This window comes from Hypomesus nipponensis, chromosome 18 (genome assembly GCF_054491055.1).
Source record: "Hypomesus nipponensis isolate SF chromosome 18, ASM5449105v1, whole genome shotgun sequence".
NCBI classification, from domain to species: Eukaryota; Metazoa; Chordata; class Actinopteri; order Osmeriformes; family Osmeridae; genus Hypomesus; species Hypomesus nipponensis.
Window position 1 is genome coordinate 7,501,064 of NC_140378.1, and position 18,867 is coordinate 7,519,930.

Sequence of the window (18,867 nt, forward strand, 5' to 3'; positions counted from 1 at the left end):
GAAGAATGCAAATAAGTCATCCTTCCAATCATGTTATTGCAGGGTTTTGGGAGAGAGAATCAAGAGACAAGACAACATATTGACTCATGTCAGTGAGAATGCAAATCAACTTGGTTGAAAATGCAAATTTATGAGGGACTAAACAGACATTTGGCCATCTTGAAAAACAAGAGATCAGGATACTCCTATAAAGTCATCTGAAGGGGACCAGATGGAAATCAGGGATGTGCTCTATACAAATTTGAGTGAAGAAGCCACAACTGACTGACGGAATGAGGTAAACCATATGCAAAGTATGATACTCAAGAGGACAGGAAAGATTCATGACAGGATAAAATATGTTGCCTAATTTTCTTAATCCAGTAATTCAAACACATTGTTCAACGTGTGTCAGAAATACTCAAGGACAATGTTCAAAAAGTCACCCTGATTTTTATTTCAAAAGACCAGAAAGTAACATTTAGATAAAGAAAACAAAATGAACAAAAACACATTTACATTGTAAACAAGCCCAATTGGCTCAACATTATCTAGAATTGTAGAGACAACCTCAAAGCAGTTCTGATATGGTTTGCTTGAATTAAAGGCACAACTTGGTAAATGCATATCGATGGGGAAGGTACAGCAGGAGTCTACAGCTAATCGGAGCATTCTGAGTTGTGTAAAGTGTCCAGTGATACATTCGTTACTGTACAACTCAGCAGGTTTAGAGAATGAAAGCAGTGTGTATCACTAATTGTACAGACCATGTTAAGATTAAGGGGTGGAGGGAAAAAAAAAAATCTGAATGAGGTAGATTTACCACCCCCGTGCGATATAAATAACAAAACATTTATATAAGCTACCATATTTAATACAAGAATGTAGAAAACAGTTATCAAAGTCAGTCAAAAACTGTTAAACATTTGTCATTGTGTAACTCAACAGGAATCTGAAGTTCCCTGTTAAAATTGATGCAGTCAATGTTTTTAAATCTATAAGGATACAAAAAGAAATTACAAAACTCATGTGCACTTTCTATGATATGGTAATCAGAAGTGATGTTCAGAAATGTAACTAGTCACCTTACAAAAAAAAAAAAAAAAGGAAATAAAGTGCAGGCATGATTGAGAGCATTCCATTTTCTTCTGAACAGAACAAACCAAAGACTAAGCTGTAATTTTCTAGGGAATATCAGAAGCAGAGAATGTATAACAGATCTTTATATATAGGAATGAACAAAAAGTACTGCTACATGGGACAATATGGTATCAGTCTAACAGACACAACCGTCATTACAATTGTGTGGTGCAAAAAAATAAAAAAATAATAAGATGATGATTATTTCTAGTTGAAGCTAGGCACTTGGCATGAGGTTCTGTTTAAAGGACACATTCTCAGTCTCCACAATTGACTTAATGGGACATTTTGTCAAATGACAACCAAAATGGATGACAAAGCAAATAATCAAGCCTGAACTAATTTGAATAAAGAACACAACACTTATTCAATAGAACTTTGAGCAACTGTGAATAAATGTAGTGATCAAATATTTATCTCCAAAGTAACATATCAGCACAATGACCACTACAGAACTGTACAACTTTTATATAAAATCTATGGCACACAGTAGCAGGGCAAGTAGTCATGTACAGAGGAATAAAGAAAACCACATTATATTAATCATGTACACTAAAACAGTGGTGTCCATTATCGGTCACACCCTGAAGCTTTTCCAATGCTTGTCAAAATTCTTCAAAGTATACGTTACCAGGGAGACATTCTGAATTAAAGCAGTTTCAAGTAAGCCCTACATTCAACTTCTGGATACAAGACTAAAAAGATGTCACACAGAAATACCCGCAATATATTATAAAGAAAGAATCAGTAAATACAACTACAGTAGTTATATCAAGTTAACCTAAAAATAATACTTGTTTAAGGGGTTCATTGTTCATTTGGAGGGGGAGAGCTGCACCATTAAAGTTAGAGTTCCAGCTAGACTTCGCAAAACCGGAGAATGTTCAACAAGAGTTACCTTTCGTAAAGTCTTGTAAAGCACACGTTGATTGTACCCATCAATGAGTGTAGGCGAGCAATATCCTTGCTACTATAAACATTCAAAACTGACGTTGCAGTGATGGATTTACTAAAAGAGAACTTCCTTAGTTTCATACTCAATTCACTGCAATTTTTCCCTCTTCCATGAAATGTGGAAATTGAGATGTTTCTGAGATGTTCTTCTCCATCTCCGCCACAGAGGCAGGCAGGCCAGAATGGGATCCGTCCATCTTCATCAGGCCTCCAGTGGAGCCAGCCAGAGGCCCCCCAGCCAGGCTGCCAGGAAGGGGAATGCCACCATTCTGGATGACAGAAATCTCATTTGTCTTCATGGTCAGCCCATTGGTGAAAGCAGCAGCATACTGGTTCCACAGAGACTGGTCAAAGTTCATAGGTGGAGGACCCAATTCCTTAGGTGGCATCATGTCAGGCATTAACTTCGACTCTGATCCTATGGCCATCAAGGCCATGGGGTTGTCCAAAGACAGGCGCTGACCACGCCTAGACGCATTGTTCCACATGTGAGTTCCAACATGGACCTGACGGAACAAGTCAAATGTCAATGCCAATATACACCTTTTGAAGGGCACAGACTGTAACATTGATTAAACTGTTGTCATGTCAGAAGGTAGTGGAGAAATTACTGTGACATACCTTTAGGTTACCCTTGGTAGTGAAAGCTCTTCCACATATTGTGCAGGCAAAGGGCTTTTCTCCTGTGTGCGTCCGCTCATGGATCTGCAGAGCACTGGCTGAAGAGAAGTTCTTCCCACAGGCGTTACACAGGTGTTGCTTGGTGGACCTGCGAGCAGCGCTGGAGGACGACATCCCTGTCCCCTGAGGCAGCTGGGAGCCAAACAAGCCATGGGCACCCAGGGGGTTCTCTGAGGGAATCTGCATCTCCAGGTTGACCAGACTGGGGGGCATCCTCATGAAAGGTAGATGGCTAGGAGCTGAAGAGAAAGATGACAAGAACATTTCAATATATTAATTAACAGAACTGCACATAGGGTAAAACCAGGTCATAGTTCCAAAGTAATATTATAGATTTTTTTTTATTTTTTTACTTACCATACTCGCCAATTGAGTAGGGCAGGCCAGGTTCTTCTTTGATTGGCTTTGGTGTGAAGCTGCTGGGTGCAGTCAGATCAAGAGCTCCATTGGACTCATTTACATCCTGGGAGCCACAGTCTGAATCCGGTCGAGCTCCATTATGGGAAAAATCCTCTGGAATTGCCAACTCAGGAGACTTGGACTGGCTGCTTCCCATCTGGCTGTTCACCGGTGACGAGGAGTGAAAGGACAGAGAGTCAGAGATGGCAGGACTACAATCGATCTGGTACTCTTGCTCCTTTGGCTCCGAGGGTGACCCTTTAGACGGTCCATCACTCTCGGAGGTTGTGCTGGTCTGGCGTTTCAGGTTGAGAGCCGAGGTGATGGTCTTCATGTGATTCTCTAGGGCTGCGATACTAGAAAACATTGAGGGAGGTGCCTGGGGCTGCTGCTCGTCAGTGGCTGATGTGGAGAAGGAGGCACTGGGCTTCTCCTGGGTGTCCAGCTCAGTGTCTGGGTCTTCCAAGCTCCCATCAAGGCCAGAAGCATCCATGGACTTCTCGTCAGGCAGAGATGAGTCCATTGCGTCAGCAGCCTCATACTGGTTGTCTGGCATGGGGGTGTTTGGTATCTGTCCGCCCATGTGCATGCGGATGTGCTGCTGCAGGACCACTGCATTGGTAAACTTCTTCTGACAGATAGGGCAGGAGTGTTGCATCTTGAGGGGTGTGTTGGCCCGATGAACACCATAATGGGCTTTGAGGTTTCCCTTAGTGGAGAAAGCCCGTCCGCAGATCTTGCACTTGTAGGGCCGCTCACCAGTGTGAGTACGATAATGCATCTTGAGGGAGCTCTGGCAACTGAGCACTCGGTGACAGATGTAACACTCGTTGGGATCATTGGTCCTCTTCTCCAGCCCGTCCACCATCTGCTGCAGTTTGGCAGTTCCTGAGGTGTGCTCGGACAGACCATTGCCATTCGTGTGTGTTCCCTTGAGGTCTTTCGATTCCTGGTTTTGATCCGAGCCCATCTCATGACCAAACATGTTGGAGGGATTTGATGCTCCATCACTACTTGATGATGAGGGCCTTTGAGAGAATGGGTCGACTCCAAAGCTTTCGAAGGGGGGCTTAAAGCCCTGGAGTGGAGATTGGTGGAAACTTGGAGTTGGGAGGCCAATCACAGGTTTCATGTCCACCATGTTGGATTCTTCTATGGGCATTGACATACCATAGGGAATGCCACTGCTGGTGGGTAGATTGTCAAGATGTTCTGGCACAGGGTGGGGATTCATCCTGATGTAAGGATACTTATCTCTGTGTCTCTGGAAATGTACTTTGAGGTTTCCTTTGGTTGTGAAGCGATTTCCACAGATGTTACATTTGAAGGGCCTCTCCCCAGTATGAGAGCGCAAGTGGATCTGGAGGGCACTGTCATTCCCAAAGGTTTTGCCACAATATTTACACTTGTGCTTGTATAAGAGATCCCCAGAACTATTTTTGGATTCAGTCAGCATGTTGGAGACCTTGCTTTTCCCTTTTTTGGAAGGATCCAATCCTACAGGGAGACCAGTAAAAGAGCCTGGTAATGCCATGGCCCCTGGAGACTGGGGGAGTAAAGCTGGTAGGCGACTGGCCAGGTCTGGGAGTGCCTTCAAAAGATCTGCTTTTAAGGGGATTGACCCTAGACCCTCAGCCAGAGAGGTTGGGATGACATTAGATTGAGGTAGTTTGCCCTGTTTCATAGTCTCCATTGAGAGGCTCTGACTTCCTGTTCTTTTCCCTATCAGGGCTGCTGCAGCCGACAACTGCTGAGAAAGGTGAGCTCCCAGTGCCTTAAGGGGGTCCACTGCTGCCCCTACAGCTGAGTGGAGACTCTGGGGAGCCATCATGGCCACCTGGATGCGGATCTGTTCAGTTAGTTGAATCTGCTGGAGCTGTTGCTGCTGGAGATATACCAGCTGCTCCAGAATCATAGGGATGGCCTGCAATGTATCCTTGGAGGGTGGAGACTTGCGGCTGGATGAATGCTGGGTGACTGCTACTTTGGTGGCAGGCATCGATTCAAGAGTGACATTAGAATCTTGTAACTTGGGTGAAGGCTGGTAACTGATCTCAGTACTGGCAGACATAACCTGTCCTTTTTTTGAAAACTTTTCAACATTTGATTTGGACACCTCTTCATCTGTCCGTTCTGGTTCTGGATGGACACTGGGTAAAGGATTACTGCTGGCCTGGCCATCATCGTCACTTTGGGGGGCACCAGAAGAGCCTTGTGAGAAGTCTTCTGGCACTTCATTCCCATCAGAGTCTTTCATGATGACCACCTGCTGACCTTTAGTGCAATTTTCCTGATGTTCAAGAAATTCTGTCTCATTGAAGAATTCGGCACAACACTTGTTGCAAACTCTAGCATCTTCCATTCTGAACCTCTTTCTCTCGTTTCCATCCTCTTCAGCGTGACCATCCCGTAGAACCTCTGATAAGGGGGGGAATAAAGTAAATAGTTAAAAGACATAACCAAATAGTTGCAAGACTGCACCCATGTTCAATTAATTTAACATGAAGAAGCAAACTATGGTAGTTTAACAGTACAATCTATTGCGTTTAGTGCACAAGACTACCAGCAGGTGGCACAATTGTACATTAACCAAAGTCTCCAGATATGCAAAACGGTCCGTCTTACAATATTATGCAGACGATAAAATATACTAAGCAAAGAAGATACGCTTATTATACGACTTTTCCACGCATTCGCCCACCTTAACACATAGTTAAGCCACCAACCTGGACAAGTGAAATTTCAAGGTACGTTTAAAAACACTAAAGTAGTCGCGCTTTCCAGTTACAACGCAGGGTGTAGAACTAACAGTTAACAGGGTCATTGGTAGTCACCATTTGACCTCCCAAATTCGCACATAAGGACAAAGCAATAATCGCTTGGTCATTTACATGCAAAGACAATTTTGGCGAACCCGGAGTATAGAATACCTCAAGTGGGCATTTTAATGTTCACGCACTATGGGGCCATTTCACAACCGGTTGCATTGTCAAATGCTAATGCTGTAGGACTTATGTGAAGAGGGGGTAGACCACCTGTTTGCATTCTTCCAACAAAACTGTTCGACTTGTTAATTGCTCACCAGGCAACTTGAGTGCGTGTGTGTGTGGGGGTGCAAATGGCATAGTATACAGAATCCGTTCATTGACAAACAAGATGACTATGAATAAGGGAATAACGCTGTTGGTAATATGATGACAACTGTCTATGGGGGGGTGCGTTTATCTGTCGAAAAATGTAGTTGGTAGCTTACCAATTAATATCAATCTGGACTTTAAAAAAAATAGGCCTACCTCAAGTACCTTCTCTGGTTGATATAAACTATTTTCCACAAACGTGGCAGATGGCTATTACATTTTGCGTTTTTAATACTCTTATGAATCAATTATCCAGTCCAGAATTCATCAGAGTTGCCGCTTGGTGGCGGAGTTGCAATGTGACCAGTTGTTTAGTTGATGACACGAGGTAAAACGGATTCTCTAAAGAACACTAAAGGTCTACAGTGCAAATGTAAAGAACGTCCATTCGCAAGGTAATGAATTAATACGTCACCGGACATGTCAAATAAAGTAAAAAAAAAAATGTAAAAAAAAAAAGCCTACATAAACTTATATCCAAAATAGGCCATCACAAACGATGTCCATTAATGTTGCTTACATTCTGGCACCACCAAACGCACCCCCACCCATTCTCAGCAGAACACTCCATCCCCCACATATGTACGAAAGGAAACAGTCATGCATTAAAGTGGGGGATTTATGGCCTTTAGGTCAGCTTACTAGAGTCACATTTCATACCATTCTGTCGGACACCTTTGTCTAATAGTATACCAGACTATCCCAATCCCCCACACACTTTTTTTTAAACATATCATGCTACTGTAAACATGATCCGGCTATGCAAAATCCTCTTGTTCGAAGTCACAGCAAACCATTATTTACAGCAAACCCAACACAAATGCAAGCAATTGTAACCAAGCTCTAATCAGATGCGGACAATAAATGTGCTGTTGGAAAAAGAATATGACTATGTATCGTAGCCTACTGTAGTTAAACCGAATACAATAATAATTCCATATAAATGGAAAAACCTAAATCGATCAAATATATCGTAATGAAATTTGCCACACAACGTTCGTAGTTGGCTACGTGTTCGTAGAAGTGACCAGTGTTGCTAAACAGGCTGCTCCTGTTACAAGCCCAACAGGTAGTTAAAGACTTTGAAAAAGTTTAGCAGAATGAAGAGTCGTTTAGATAATGCTCAATACCACACAAAATCAATCGGTAAATCAAGCCCAGTCATTTATATCAGATATTGTTTCTGATGCACAGGTAGAAGGTAGCTAAACGTACTGCCATGCCTTGACTCCATCACAAAATCTAATTCAACTTCAAAACACGTTATAGACAATTCTAATTGAATAGCCTATTTGCTGCTATCAAACAACTCGTCTTCTCTATTCTCACCATAGCATGGTCAGTTCCAAGGGTCGTCATTCAGCTCAAAGTGCAAGGAAACATCGTACAACTTTCCAAGAAAATTTAGATATTTCCTAACCTGTAACGTTCTATTAATATAACATGCCCGCAAAAAAAGTTTATCAATGCAAACTCACCGTTTTCTGAGGACCCGGGCTCATCGGAATTGATATGCTGTGGTTTGGCTTGCTTGCGCCTCGACATGGTGCAACCATCGAGAGCAAATAGTAACACAATTTCCTTTCCTTCTTTACAAATTCTTCGGGTTGGAAAATTAGCTCCACAAGTAGAAATGCGCATGTCAAAGTAATTATTATTATCAATAATGCATTGCGATTTATCATGGTCCTCTGACAGCTGATTGGCTCCAGTCCAAGTGCTTACACATTATTCAAATGTGTTCCATTGATGAGAAAAGCAGAGTGCCAGGAGGGGGCGGGAGATGCAATACTGTTGGATGGAATCGTAGAGGGAGGGTAGTAAGTTTGCGATGACCTACCATTTCGGCATACAGTCACCTGAAAAGCTGAAATGTGTCCCTTTTTGGTACTGTTAGGCACACGATAAAGTAGACGCTGTGATTTTTTACGAAATGCTTTTAACCCTTATATAGGCCTAGTGTTAACTTTTATATTTTCCTATTGTCTATTTCCTAATACGCTGCCAGATTTAACCAGAGTATATTGGCCCACAATGCAACACTTATTATATCTCTATCTTTTATATTGTCTTCACTTTTACCCTAATGTCTCAAAATTCCATATTATTTCTACTTCAAATGAACCTTAGTGTTGTCAGTGCATACAGCCTGTGTGTGTTTGTGTGTGAAAGTTTGAATGGTGTACAACAGGTATTTATGTTTACTGCCTAAACACGTATCCACTCTCAAGATGTCTATATTCAAATACTATTTGATCTACAATTCCATTGTCAGACCTTCCATCTCTGGAGCCCCGTCTATAATGAAACATACAAATATTTAAAGCTAAAATTAAAGTTTTATAATGTTTACGATAATACAAATTCATGAACAAGATGAATTACAGCATTAGTTTTATTAGATACAGTAGAGCGTAAATTACATGTATAATGTCTCATCTGTTAGTTATGAGAAAAAAGCAATGCATTTAAAAAACAAATGCTTTTTTACTAAGGACTGAAGGTGAAAAAGGAAGGAGTGTTGTCTAGACAGTTTATTGCCCCAATAAGAACTATGGTTGAATACACTGTTTCTGCTGCTTTCAAACTAAACAATCCAAACTGTGTGCACTTGCATCATAAATCCGCAGTTGTGGGAACCAAAGGGATATTGCCTATACAGCCCTTTGAGAATGGACACATGTGATTGGGGTTGACTTCTTACTCAAAGAAAAGCATACACCGCTTTACAGGTTCTGAGGCCATGGAATTACCTTGACCTGTCTAAAACATTCAGTCACAAACATTATGTAACATTCCAGTTGTGAATGTACCAGATTCCCACCTCACAGAATCTTAACCACAAGAAGTTTTAGTACTAATATATCATATATTTATCTAATATTTAATAATGTTTGTGTTAAAAGGCGCTTACTGCTTTCTCTTCGGTAGCTAAAAACAAATGCATTAATGGGCATTTCACCCATAAAACGTTTCCTTCCTTTTTGTACAAAGGTTATCCTGTCTATATTACATTTCTCATATTATTGTGTAAGTTCAGTTGAGTTAAAGGTAGCTGTTTTCTTCAACAGAGAACATGGAAGCATTATGGAATGGTATTTGAAAACCTTGACCTGTCCTATGTCCATTGTATGTGTGTGCACATAGATCTGCACAGTCACATTTTTGACAAGAAAAAGACTCAAATTGACTATATCACATGTTATTTCTATCAACAAAGAAAGAACCACATTGCAGAGGACAGAACAAAGCAGTTATTCTGACCACATTTCTGTAAGCTTATATGTGTCACTCAAATGCCCTATGATGTAGTATAAAGATGTTTTTTTGTTGTTGTGTGATTCCCTTTATTTGAAGAGACACAAGGAGAGCAATGACGTTTTCAGAGGTTCTTGCTTTCCAGTAAGACATTCACAAACCCTTGACAATGGGCAGCAACAGCAGGGCTTGTAGTGGACAAACAATAACAGCCTAACACTTGGTGAGGAATTGTAAATTGAACATGTGTTTTTTAGCACTCAGTAAAACATGAAAGGCACAACGGAGTCTGGCTAGGCTGAGATATTTCACATCAGTGTGACATTTCCACAGACTTGAAGAGGATATTGTTTTTATTTTAACTTTCAATTATTGTTTCCTCGTTATTTTCTTTACCCAGATTCTTAGTGAAATAATTTAATTTCTATTTTTCAACTTTAAGTTAAAAACATGACAGTATGCATTTACTGATATATCTACACCAGAAAAGGCTTAAATATAATCCTTTCAGTCTTCTTCTTTAAAAGTGCATCACTGTGGTTTTATTTGTGAGTTAAAAAAAAAAGATCATTGATGGAAAAGCCAGTGTGTTCTAAGATATGACTGTATGTTGTGCTACAGGAGGATGCCATACGGAAACCAAATGAACTGGAGGCACTGGAAGAGCCAGAACACTAATGAATGCTTTCAAAACAACCCCTTTGACTTGGTTTTTGATCTTCTTATGATTAGAAAATACAAACAAGAGATAAAATAAATATATTTTGACAGATTTTATGTCCATCATTAACTACATTGTTCTTTGTTTTGTAAAGTGTTTCATCAGAGCAAATTAAACAAAGAACATGCGTTCCTTTTATGTGTTCCTATAAATGATGTGTGCAGTGGAATTAATTCTCATTCGATTGTTATGAAATGTGTTTATTTCCTGCACTATGAAGTGTTGATTTGACCCTACTATGCATTTGAACAATATACTTCTATCATTTAAGTAACTTTTTTCTGTTGTATGGGTGGCATCTGAGACATTGTGATCTAACTGTCCATCTACTGAGAGCTTGTGTGAAGTGGATTGCTTGTGTGAGCGTCCATAGGCCTTTAACCAATCACACTCTTTGACGAGTGATTGATTGCAGAAGGTTGCCTGCCAAATGACTATTTATTATCGTGCAGAAACATGAAGAAAAGAGCATTCTCTTGAGGAGTGACCCTGTGTTAAACACTGAGACGTCCGTACAAGTATAGGACCTCTGAACACTTTGACAGAATTACACTTTTCCTCCTTCTCTACACCCGGAAACTAAACAAAAGTCTGCTGCAAATCTTAAAAAATCTACTAAAATGAAACAAAATCCTTAATATTTGGACTGTGTACCTGTTTTGTGCCATCTTTAGTTGCTTCTACTTTGTTTTTTGCTTTGCTCTCCTTTATACAGTGAACTGTAACTGTCACATGTAGGCTATAAGTTGTTTGATGGTTTAGCATTGTATTATTAGTTTGGCAAAAAAATAAAAACAAATGGGGGGGCGGGGGGGGGGGGGGGGGGGTCAGTGCCATCCAGGTAAACCAAGGATATTATATCAGTAGACATCTTTCTAAAAGCTTTACTTTCACAGTTTGCTGTCAACTTTAAGAATAGACATTGAAGTAAAAGCGTTTCAACATATTCCTCAGACTGAAGGATTTTTTTTGTGTTCAACAGTCATTGTTTTCAAATATTTAGAATAGCACACACAATGATTGTTCTATGCTGGTAGAACGAATTTACTCAATTAGATTTACTGGGAGAATTAAACTGTCAATTGCCACAATATGCAGTCTAACTCTGAAATTATTACAACTTAGGAACTGTTTTCTTAACATGATACATTTACAAAAGTTAGTATAATTTTATATTAAGCATGTTTAGTGCCTGATAATTTTTTTCTGGAATTGAGGAAAGGTTTTAACACCTGAGTGAACATATAAAATCCAAGAACTTCCACACAGGAAGCATAAATTACATAGACTTTAGGTAGAGATGTGAGGCTTCAAAGATAACAAGATGACTGCTTATTTGTCTCACACTGTTGAATGGGAAGTGGGGGTTGGGCTGCTGGAAATTATGTGCCCCTGCATTCCACAAACAACTCAACTTCTTCATGAGCTTTTGTCAAGAGTTGTTGTGTGTTTGAGTGCATGCATATGTTATAGACACAAATAGTGCAATTGTCAGTTTTATATTTTAGTTCATGATTGTTCCCTTATTTGTAGGGGTGTAACAAATGAAAATATTTGAGATATGTTATCTATCCATTTCTAGTGTTGGTAACAGTCAACATGTATCCACTTCATTCTGAATGTGTGTCTGTGACAGAGGGGATGGGAGTAGGGGTGAGGGGGGTGTGAGGAGAGATCAGGAGCCCACACATGGCTGTAATTTAATGGAGAATTGCCTAACAGTTCCTGTGCAGAGGTAAACACACTAATAGTAAGGCTTTTGTTTTTGCAGAACTCCTTCCATCAACAAACAATAAAGTGTTGATAGAACAAGGACTCACTGTATGGAGGAACCCCTACTGTTACCACTTCTCACCCTCAGTCACTCGCTCATTTACCAGAGATTATTTATGAGCCTACTGCATACAGGACTATGATACAACTACATGAGCAGAATTAGCAATAAGAGCTATTGTGGTGGTATTGGTGTAAATAAACCCAGTAGTTTCTCAATTGATTGTGTATGAAAAGAAACAGTGTGTACATTTGTTGCTCCAAATACAGGTTCACAATGATCTATTGCAGCTACAATGGCCACTAAAATGCAGGGGTTTTGCTTTGTCACTGCCTTGACATTGGTTGCTGTGGCGCTGGAGATTGAAAAAAAGGGGTAAAGAAATGGAGACATAGTAAACACACAGAGCCAGGCAGTCACCATCAAGCTGTGAGTCAACAGGGGGGCCAATCCTTCAAATCTAAGATGCAATCTGGGGCAGGGCCATAAACGTTTACTGGGTGGGAAGTGCTGGGGAGAAGGGTTGCAGGAGATCAGGCCTGTCCTGATGGTGATTAAGCTCTGGTAGGCCACCATCAGCACACAACCCAGATTTTTACTTTCTATACTATTCAGAACATATTTAAAATGCACATACACCTAATTTAATTCAATTTAATGCCCTTTCTTACGCTTGAAGCATAGCACTTTTTTTCTGTATACAGCAAATCAAGTGCTACATGTCATGCCACAGGAGTAGAACTATTGCATTTGAAGCAACAATTTACATAATTTAGAGTAAGACCACAACAACTGATCAGTTGAGGCAAGATGGCTATGACTTTAACCAAGCAGAGGCAGCAATATATTACAAAAACATTGCAGTACAATTGAAGAATATTTTTCACTTAATAATTAAATAATTCTACTCAAATATCATTATGTATATGTATTTCTACAATAGTAACCTAATGATGGAATTGTGATATGGTGTATCATCACTGCAATGTGAAATATGAGATCCATTGGAGGGGCTATTCATTTCTATAATCAGAATCAGAAAATAATAATATTAACTTGACCAGTTGATTATATGTTGATAACAGAAAAGCAAAAGCTCCCATAGGTTAATATGTGCATCCACAATGCTAAGGTGTAGCGGAAATTGTAGCCAACTTGGGTTGTTACTATATTCTTGTCTTGTAACATCCACACACACATATACAACCAAGTACAACATGTTTTACATTGTACACCTTGAGCAATGTTTAAAAAAACTGTATTGACCAAAGAAATACATAAAATCTGATTGCAATTGTCAACATCATTATGTTTCACATCTCACTAATCTTTTCAATGAAAACAACTTGTCGGGAAAAAAATTCTACTCTCACCAAAACCTCAAAATTAGCTCTTGTTTATTTGTGCATGTTTAGATGGCGTCTGACAACTTTGGTGGTTTCTTAACCCCACACAAAACAGAAAACAACTAACTCTGCAGTGCTGTTTGAAGGCCAGCTGTACATATAACACTGCTTAGACTTGTAGACCACATAAATGGTAACGTTCAGTGATTTACACACATGCAGTTCTTTGGAAACACAATCCACCTGTCAACATAATGCATTACTGGTCTTTCAAGCAAGCTGAGAATAGTTTTATTTTATGGCAGGAATTATGGTAAAGGAGGCAAACTGGCAACCCATTTCTAATCTAGTCTGTTCTAAGAAGTGCCACATTTACATGACATGTCCTTCCCACTACTTGTATGCACATGTAAATAGCACCATCAAGCCAAACCTCCAGTTTGCTAAGAAAGGACAACATGGTTACTCAGGGATGGCTGATTTTAATTGATTTACTTCACACAATGCCTTGGTTTCTCAATAGACAATGCAATACCATGAACAATCCTATTTTTTTGTGCAGGCAATTGATTTGGACAACTTCACTTGTGCTGCTGTCATGTTTTTGTGTGTGTCAGAAACAGACTCATGTTGAAATACTCAACTGAAATAGAATCCACAGTATCAATGGTTACTGTTGTGTCAGCATTTTGTTTCTGTATGACTTCTCACATTCAATTGCTTTTGGCTACAAAGCACTTTTAGGTCCTATTTCATGCCTTTGTTGTTTAGCACATCAATTTTGTGCTGTTGTAGTAGTGCAACTTCGTAAAAAGACATGCCATCTTAATACAATATATGAATCAAGACTTATAAGGACATTCTGTGAAAAGGTTTAGGCGTGATATAAAATAACTGTCTTGAATAAAAAGGGATTAGAGTGAAACAAAGAATAAGACACTTGACAAAGAGTGTGGCCAATATCACTGCGCTTGACATCCAAAGACTCCTGGTGGTGTGTTTTGGGCTGCCTGTGGTGATTTGATAGCTCCACGAAGCAGACACCTCGAGCCCCAGAAGTCTAGCCACCTGACCACTAAACAGAGACACATCCTCAAACACTCAAAACAGTTCAAAACCCTCAGTAGCCGTGCTTCTTTCCTACAATGTTGTAATCTTGGCACAAATACAGTGTGCAGGCCTACTGTATGTCTACATCTAACTAGGCATCAATATCAAACTTTCCCTAAGTCGTTTTCAGTAGAGTTTGTTGTTTGGATTGAGTACATTTGATGAGTAGAAGCCCCTATTTACCATTAGCATGCATCCAGCATGGGGAAATGGACACATTTGTCTATGTTGTCATGGCAACCATAGTAAATGGCTCCTTGCCTTAACAATGGTCAGATTGGGGCGAGGGAGGCAGGTCCCCCCTCCACATCTGCTACTCCCCATTCAGAATTATGGGATGTTCTGCTGATTATTTTCCATCCTGCTTCTCCCTTTGAAAACTGACAAGCTAAGAAAATTCGAATGAAATTAGGAATTCTGCCAACATCTGTCTAAGAAGTGTTACATACTTAGTTCAACAGCAACAGAGATAATTCCGAATAGCAGCAACCAGGGATGTTTGGTGCCTCAGTCTTTCAATTTAAGACAGAGGGAGAGAGGGAGAGAGAGCATGAGAGAGAGATACATGGAATTTTCAAGATTGGTAAGAAACATGAAATGCAACAGCCAACTAACACATAATTGGTTAAAAAGCGTAAAAAGCAAACAGCAGTCCTTTCCGGTAGCCCAGGTAGTTAACAAAAGGTTTCCTCCATTTAAAGTTGCACCACCATAACCATAAATGTCATCAGAGCTTAGCAACCAGAAAGGTATGTACAAGTGGTCCATGAATGTTCTTACCTTGGCCTGTGGGGCTGTTCCTTCCATCTAGATTCTAGACATTGTTGGTCGTCATTCTTTTCATTATATTGTAAAGGTGTGGCAGAAGCCCATTACCTTTGAAAATGCTAATCTGGTCTGCGATACCATAAAAATATACTGCACTTCTTATCTTGTGGTGTTTTTTAAATGTATTTTATCAAGTGTTTATTTTAACATATGACAATGATTTTCCATGTAAAACTAACTATAAGAAGAATAGAAAAAAAGGTTTTAATATTACATTATGAACAATTAAGTGTTGATACGCAGAGTTTTTGTATAAGAGAGACTTGTCACCTGAGGCTAAGAGGTCACCTTCTGAAGCCCCTTTACAGTCCACTGATAGATATGAACATGTGTCCAGACTCACTGGAGACAGTAAGTAGGAGATATGCAGAGACAGACTTCTATGAGTTACGATGTTGTCACAAACTTGCTGACTATTTGCTGTGCCTTGTAAGGACATGTTCTGTGGAAACTATATTTACTGTCTATTCTTTGTATATAAGGACGTTTGTAATCTCTGTGCTTGACTCATCTAACCACTCAATCTTGACTGGTTACGTGATCCGATATAATTCTCATAAACGAAGTAAACACTTTTAATTGTCGTGCATCTTTCCGGCCACCGACATACATCATCTTATCAAGTGTCCAGGCTTTGCCCCTGTCTTTAGCTCTACTGTTGCTCAATAGAGGAAAAGGATTACAATGTTTGAAAGATTGAATTAAGCAAAGAGTATGAGAGGGCATTAAAGAAAGAAACTGTAGGTGCCCATTGTCCTTGGGTTTCTCAAAGAAGCCCTATTTACTTTCCACCAGTGTGTCAGAGAAGAAATAGGATTGAAGCCACCTGCCTGTTCTCCAAGCTGCTGAACACATTCAACAGTGCAGACTCCTGTTGCTGTCTTACATGAAAGAGCAAGGATTTTTCTTTTTTTAAATATTTTTTTCACTCTTGAGATGCATTAATGCCTTGCATCAAAGGCAAAGATTTTTCACAGTGTAGTTCTGCTATTGAAATGACATAAAAATGGCCCCTTTAAGTCCTCTCGCATTGATCCGAATAGGATTTGCATTAATCAATTGTTGTATTGTTGTCCCTATCTCAGTCTGGCAGATGTGTAAACGTATACTCATATCAAGATCACAATCGTCCATCATCCTGCTTGAATATTTCCAACAGCCTCTATGAGTCTGCGGACATCCTCCTGGCCACCACACTTGTCTGACAGGTAAAGCAGTTGTTCGTTTATGCAAACAAATCAGTATACCCACCAGAGCATACGTAATACAAAGTTATCGTTGATAGATACGTGGCCAGTACAGATGACGAGAGGAGCATGGGTGGAATCCAAACTCCCGCATCCATATTGATTAAACAAATTTGCCACAAATCATTTTACAAATGCCCAGTGGGGGGCTATAGAGCCTGCTGGAAATGCCCCATTCATCCAGACCTGGCTCCCGTGGGGCAGAAGCCCCGACTCTTGGCTCGTTTAAGCGTGCTGACAGCCTCTGATCCTCCGGCCATCTGCAGGGTGGGCTGGACAGCGCCATGGGGCCATTGTGTCCCCCAAACTAAGGAGATTTAACAGTGACCAAAAAAAGACATAGTCTCCGAGAAAAGTTCCCCACCATCTTCCTTTTTTCATAGGATACACTATGCACACACACTTACATGTAATATATGAGATTTGTACTCCTATTAGGAAGGTAAGGTCATTATAAAAGTAATGCTTTAATCTGGAGACCATAAAATATCTCGATAGATCTTGAAAGATCTGCCAGAGACTAAAGAAGAGGAATTTTTCACATGGGTGAACCAAATAGATTTGGAACCTTGTAGTAATTTAGCACAATAACGTTATCACTCAACTGACAACTGACTTTTTCCATGGCCTAGACTCCTGCTGTGCGCTTGCATGAGCACACACACATTTGGGTCAAACATTGGCTCCTCCCCTTCGTCCATCCCCCTCATTATGAATGTGAGGAGGTGGGGACTGCCAGGCAGCGTGTGTATGTGTGTGTGTAAGCTTTCGAGCAGTGTATGAGCACATGTGTATGTACATGTGTTAGGTCTGAGGGGTAGCCCCACAGGGGAAGGTAAACAGGAAGACTGAGGAGGCTAACCTTCCTTACACTTACACTTACACACTGACACACACAAACACACACACACACACACAAACACAACACACAGGCACACAAACACAACACACACACACACACAAACACAACACACAGGCACACAAACACAACACACACACACACAAACAAACACAACACACACACACACAAACAAACCCTCTCATCTGCTTGTTCCTATGATGTCCCCCTCAGGCAGCATATTCTTGAAAAGAAGTCAATGCTCCAAAATGATGAGAAATAAATGTTTTTTGATATTCTCTAGATCCTCGTAATGTGTCAGCTTCCGCTAGAGTTCCCACAGTGGTTGTTTGGACCTTGTCGGGGGCTGTCCCATAACCCCAAACACATGGTTAGCTCCTATTATTTTAACTGCTTCCAGTGACTTCAGATCCTTCTCGACCTCTGAGTGCAATCAGGAACAGGAATGGTCACATTAAAAGCCCAGGCCAGGGACAGCTTAGGTTACCGCAGTTATGAAGGGTGGAGCAAACAGAAAAGTAAAACGGAATAAGCATCAACTGTGAGTTCCTCTGTCAGACGAACCTTCTCAAGGTCTTCATACTCCATGCATCCTAGGGGTTTGAAACTAAAGAGAATGTAGCTCGTCCCATGCTTTTATTTACACATGTGATCAATGTTATTCCCGAATGAGTTTGTATGAGGACAGTGACTCAAGGCTCAGGGGAGTGTCACTAGAGTTGGACTGGTGAGGAGGATATCTAAATGGGTAATGTTTACAACAGCTGGTAGAAAAGAGACAGCTTCTTCCTGGATGGGCTCATACACTCCCATCGCTACACAGAGGGGGAAGGTGCATTGTTACTGTCACAAGATACACATGCACACACACACCCATGCCAAGACAAACACTCACTAAAACCAACCAACAGTTTGGGGTTTTCTCAATAATCAGTACTCTGTGATGTTTATAGAACGTGCCCGAAGTGAGTAGTTCCTTCGAAACCGGATCCAGCCAAACAGCCCATCGCTCATAAACACGTCACATGAGTGATGTGAGCAGAACCAGTTATAGCGACCCTGGGACACACAACTCTCTCCCTCCTCAAACACACAAATTCCTCTGTTTTCTGCTCATCCTAGATTTCAGAGGATTGTCACATGAAGTTCTGGGTGGCGTTTATAAAATGTTTTCACACCATCCATAAACGTGGCAGTGTGTGTTTGTCTGTGGAGGAGAGTCCTGTTCCTCCATAAGCTACCTCATGTATGATGTACATGTTGTTTGGTACGTCACCCTAGAAGCATGTAAGAAAGACAGAGACACACTTGATAGTTACCAAAAACAAAAAAATACTATGACGTAAACCTAATATTTCTTCCTTGTTTGGTGTTGTTCTGAGGGAAATGAAAGAATGTTGGTCGGCATGGAGCCATTCATTTGTCAGAGCTGCA

The 18,867-nt window shown here is 40.5% G+C and overlaps 1 protein-coding gene and 1 long non-coding RNA gene across 2 annotated transcripts; one reads left to right on the top strand and one right to left on the bottom strand.

Annotated features, from left to right (window-relative positions):
• Positions 1-412: 412 nt before the first annotated feature.
• On the bottom strand, positions 413-8,052 carry sall4 (spalt-like transcription factor 4). Its single transcript, XM_084680921.1, has 4 exons — positions 7,769-8,052; positions 3,112-5,571; positions 2,695-2,993; positions 413-2,579 (listed from the first exon to the last, which is right to left on the bottom strand). The coding sequence occupies exons 1-4, from the start codon at positions 7,929-7,931 to the stop codon at positions 2,157-2,159; spliced, it is 3,345 nt and encodes a 1,114-aa protein (XP_084537047.1). The 5' UTR covers positions 7,932-8,052; the 3' UTR covers positions 413-2,156.
• On the top strand, positions 5,760-11,045 carry LOC146251831 (uncharacterized). Its single transcript, XR_014732131.1, has 3 exons — positions 5,760-5,900; positions 9,648-9,771; positions 10,170-11,045. It is a non-coding gene; the product is annotated as an uncharacterized LOC146251831 (long non-coding RNA).
• The last annotated feature ends 7,822 nt before the right edge of the window (positions 11,046-18,867 follow it).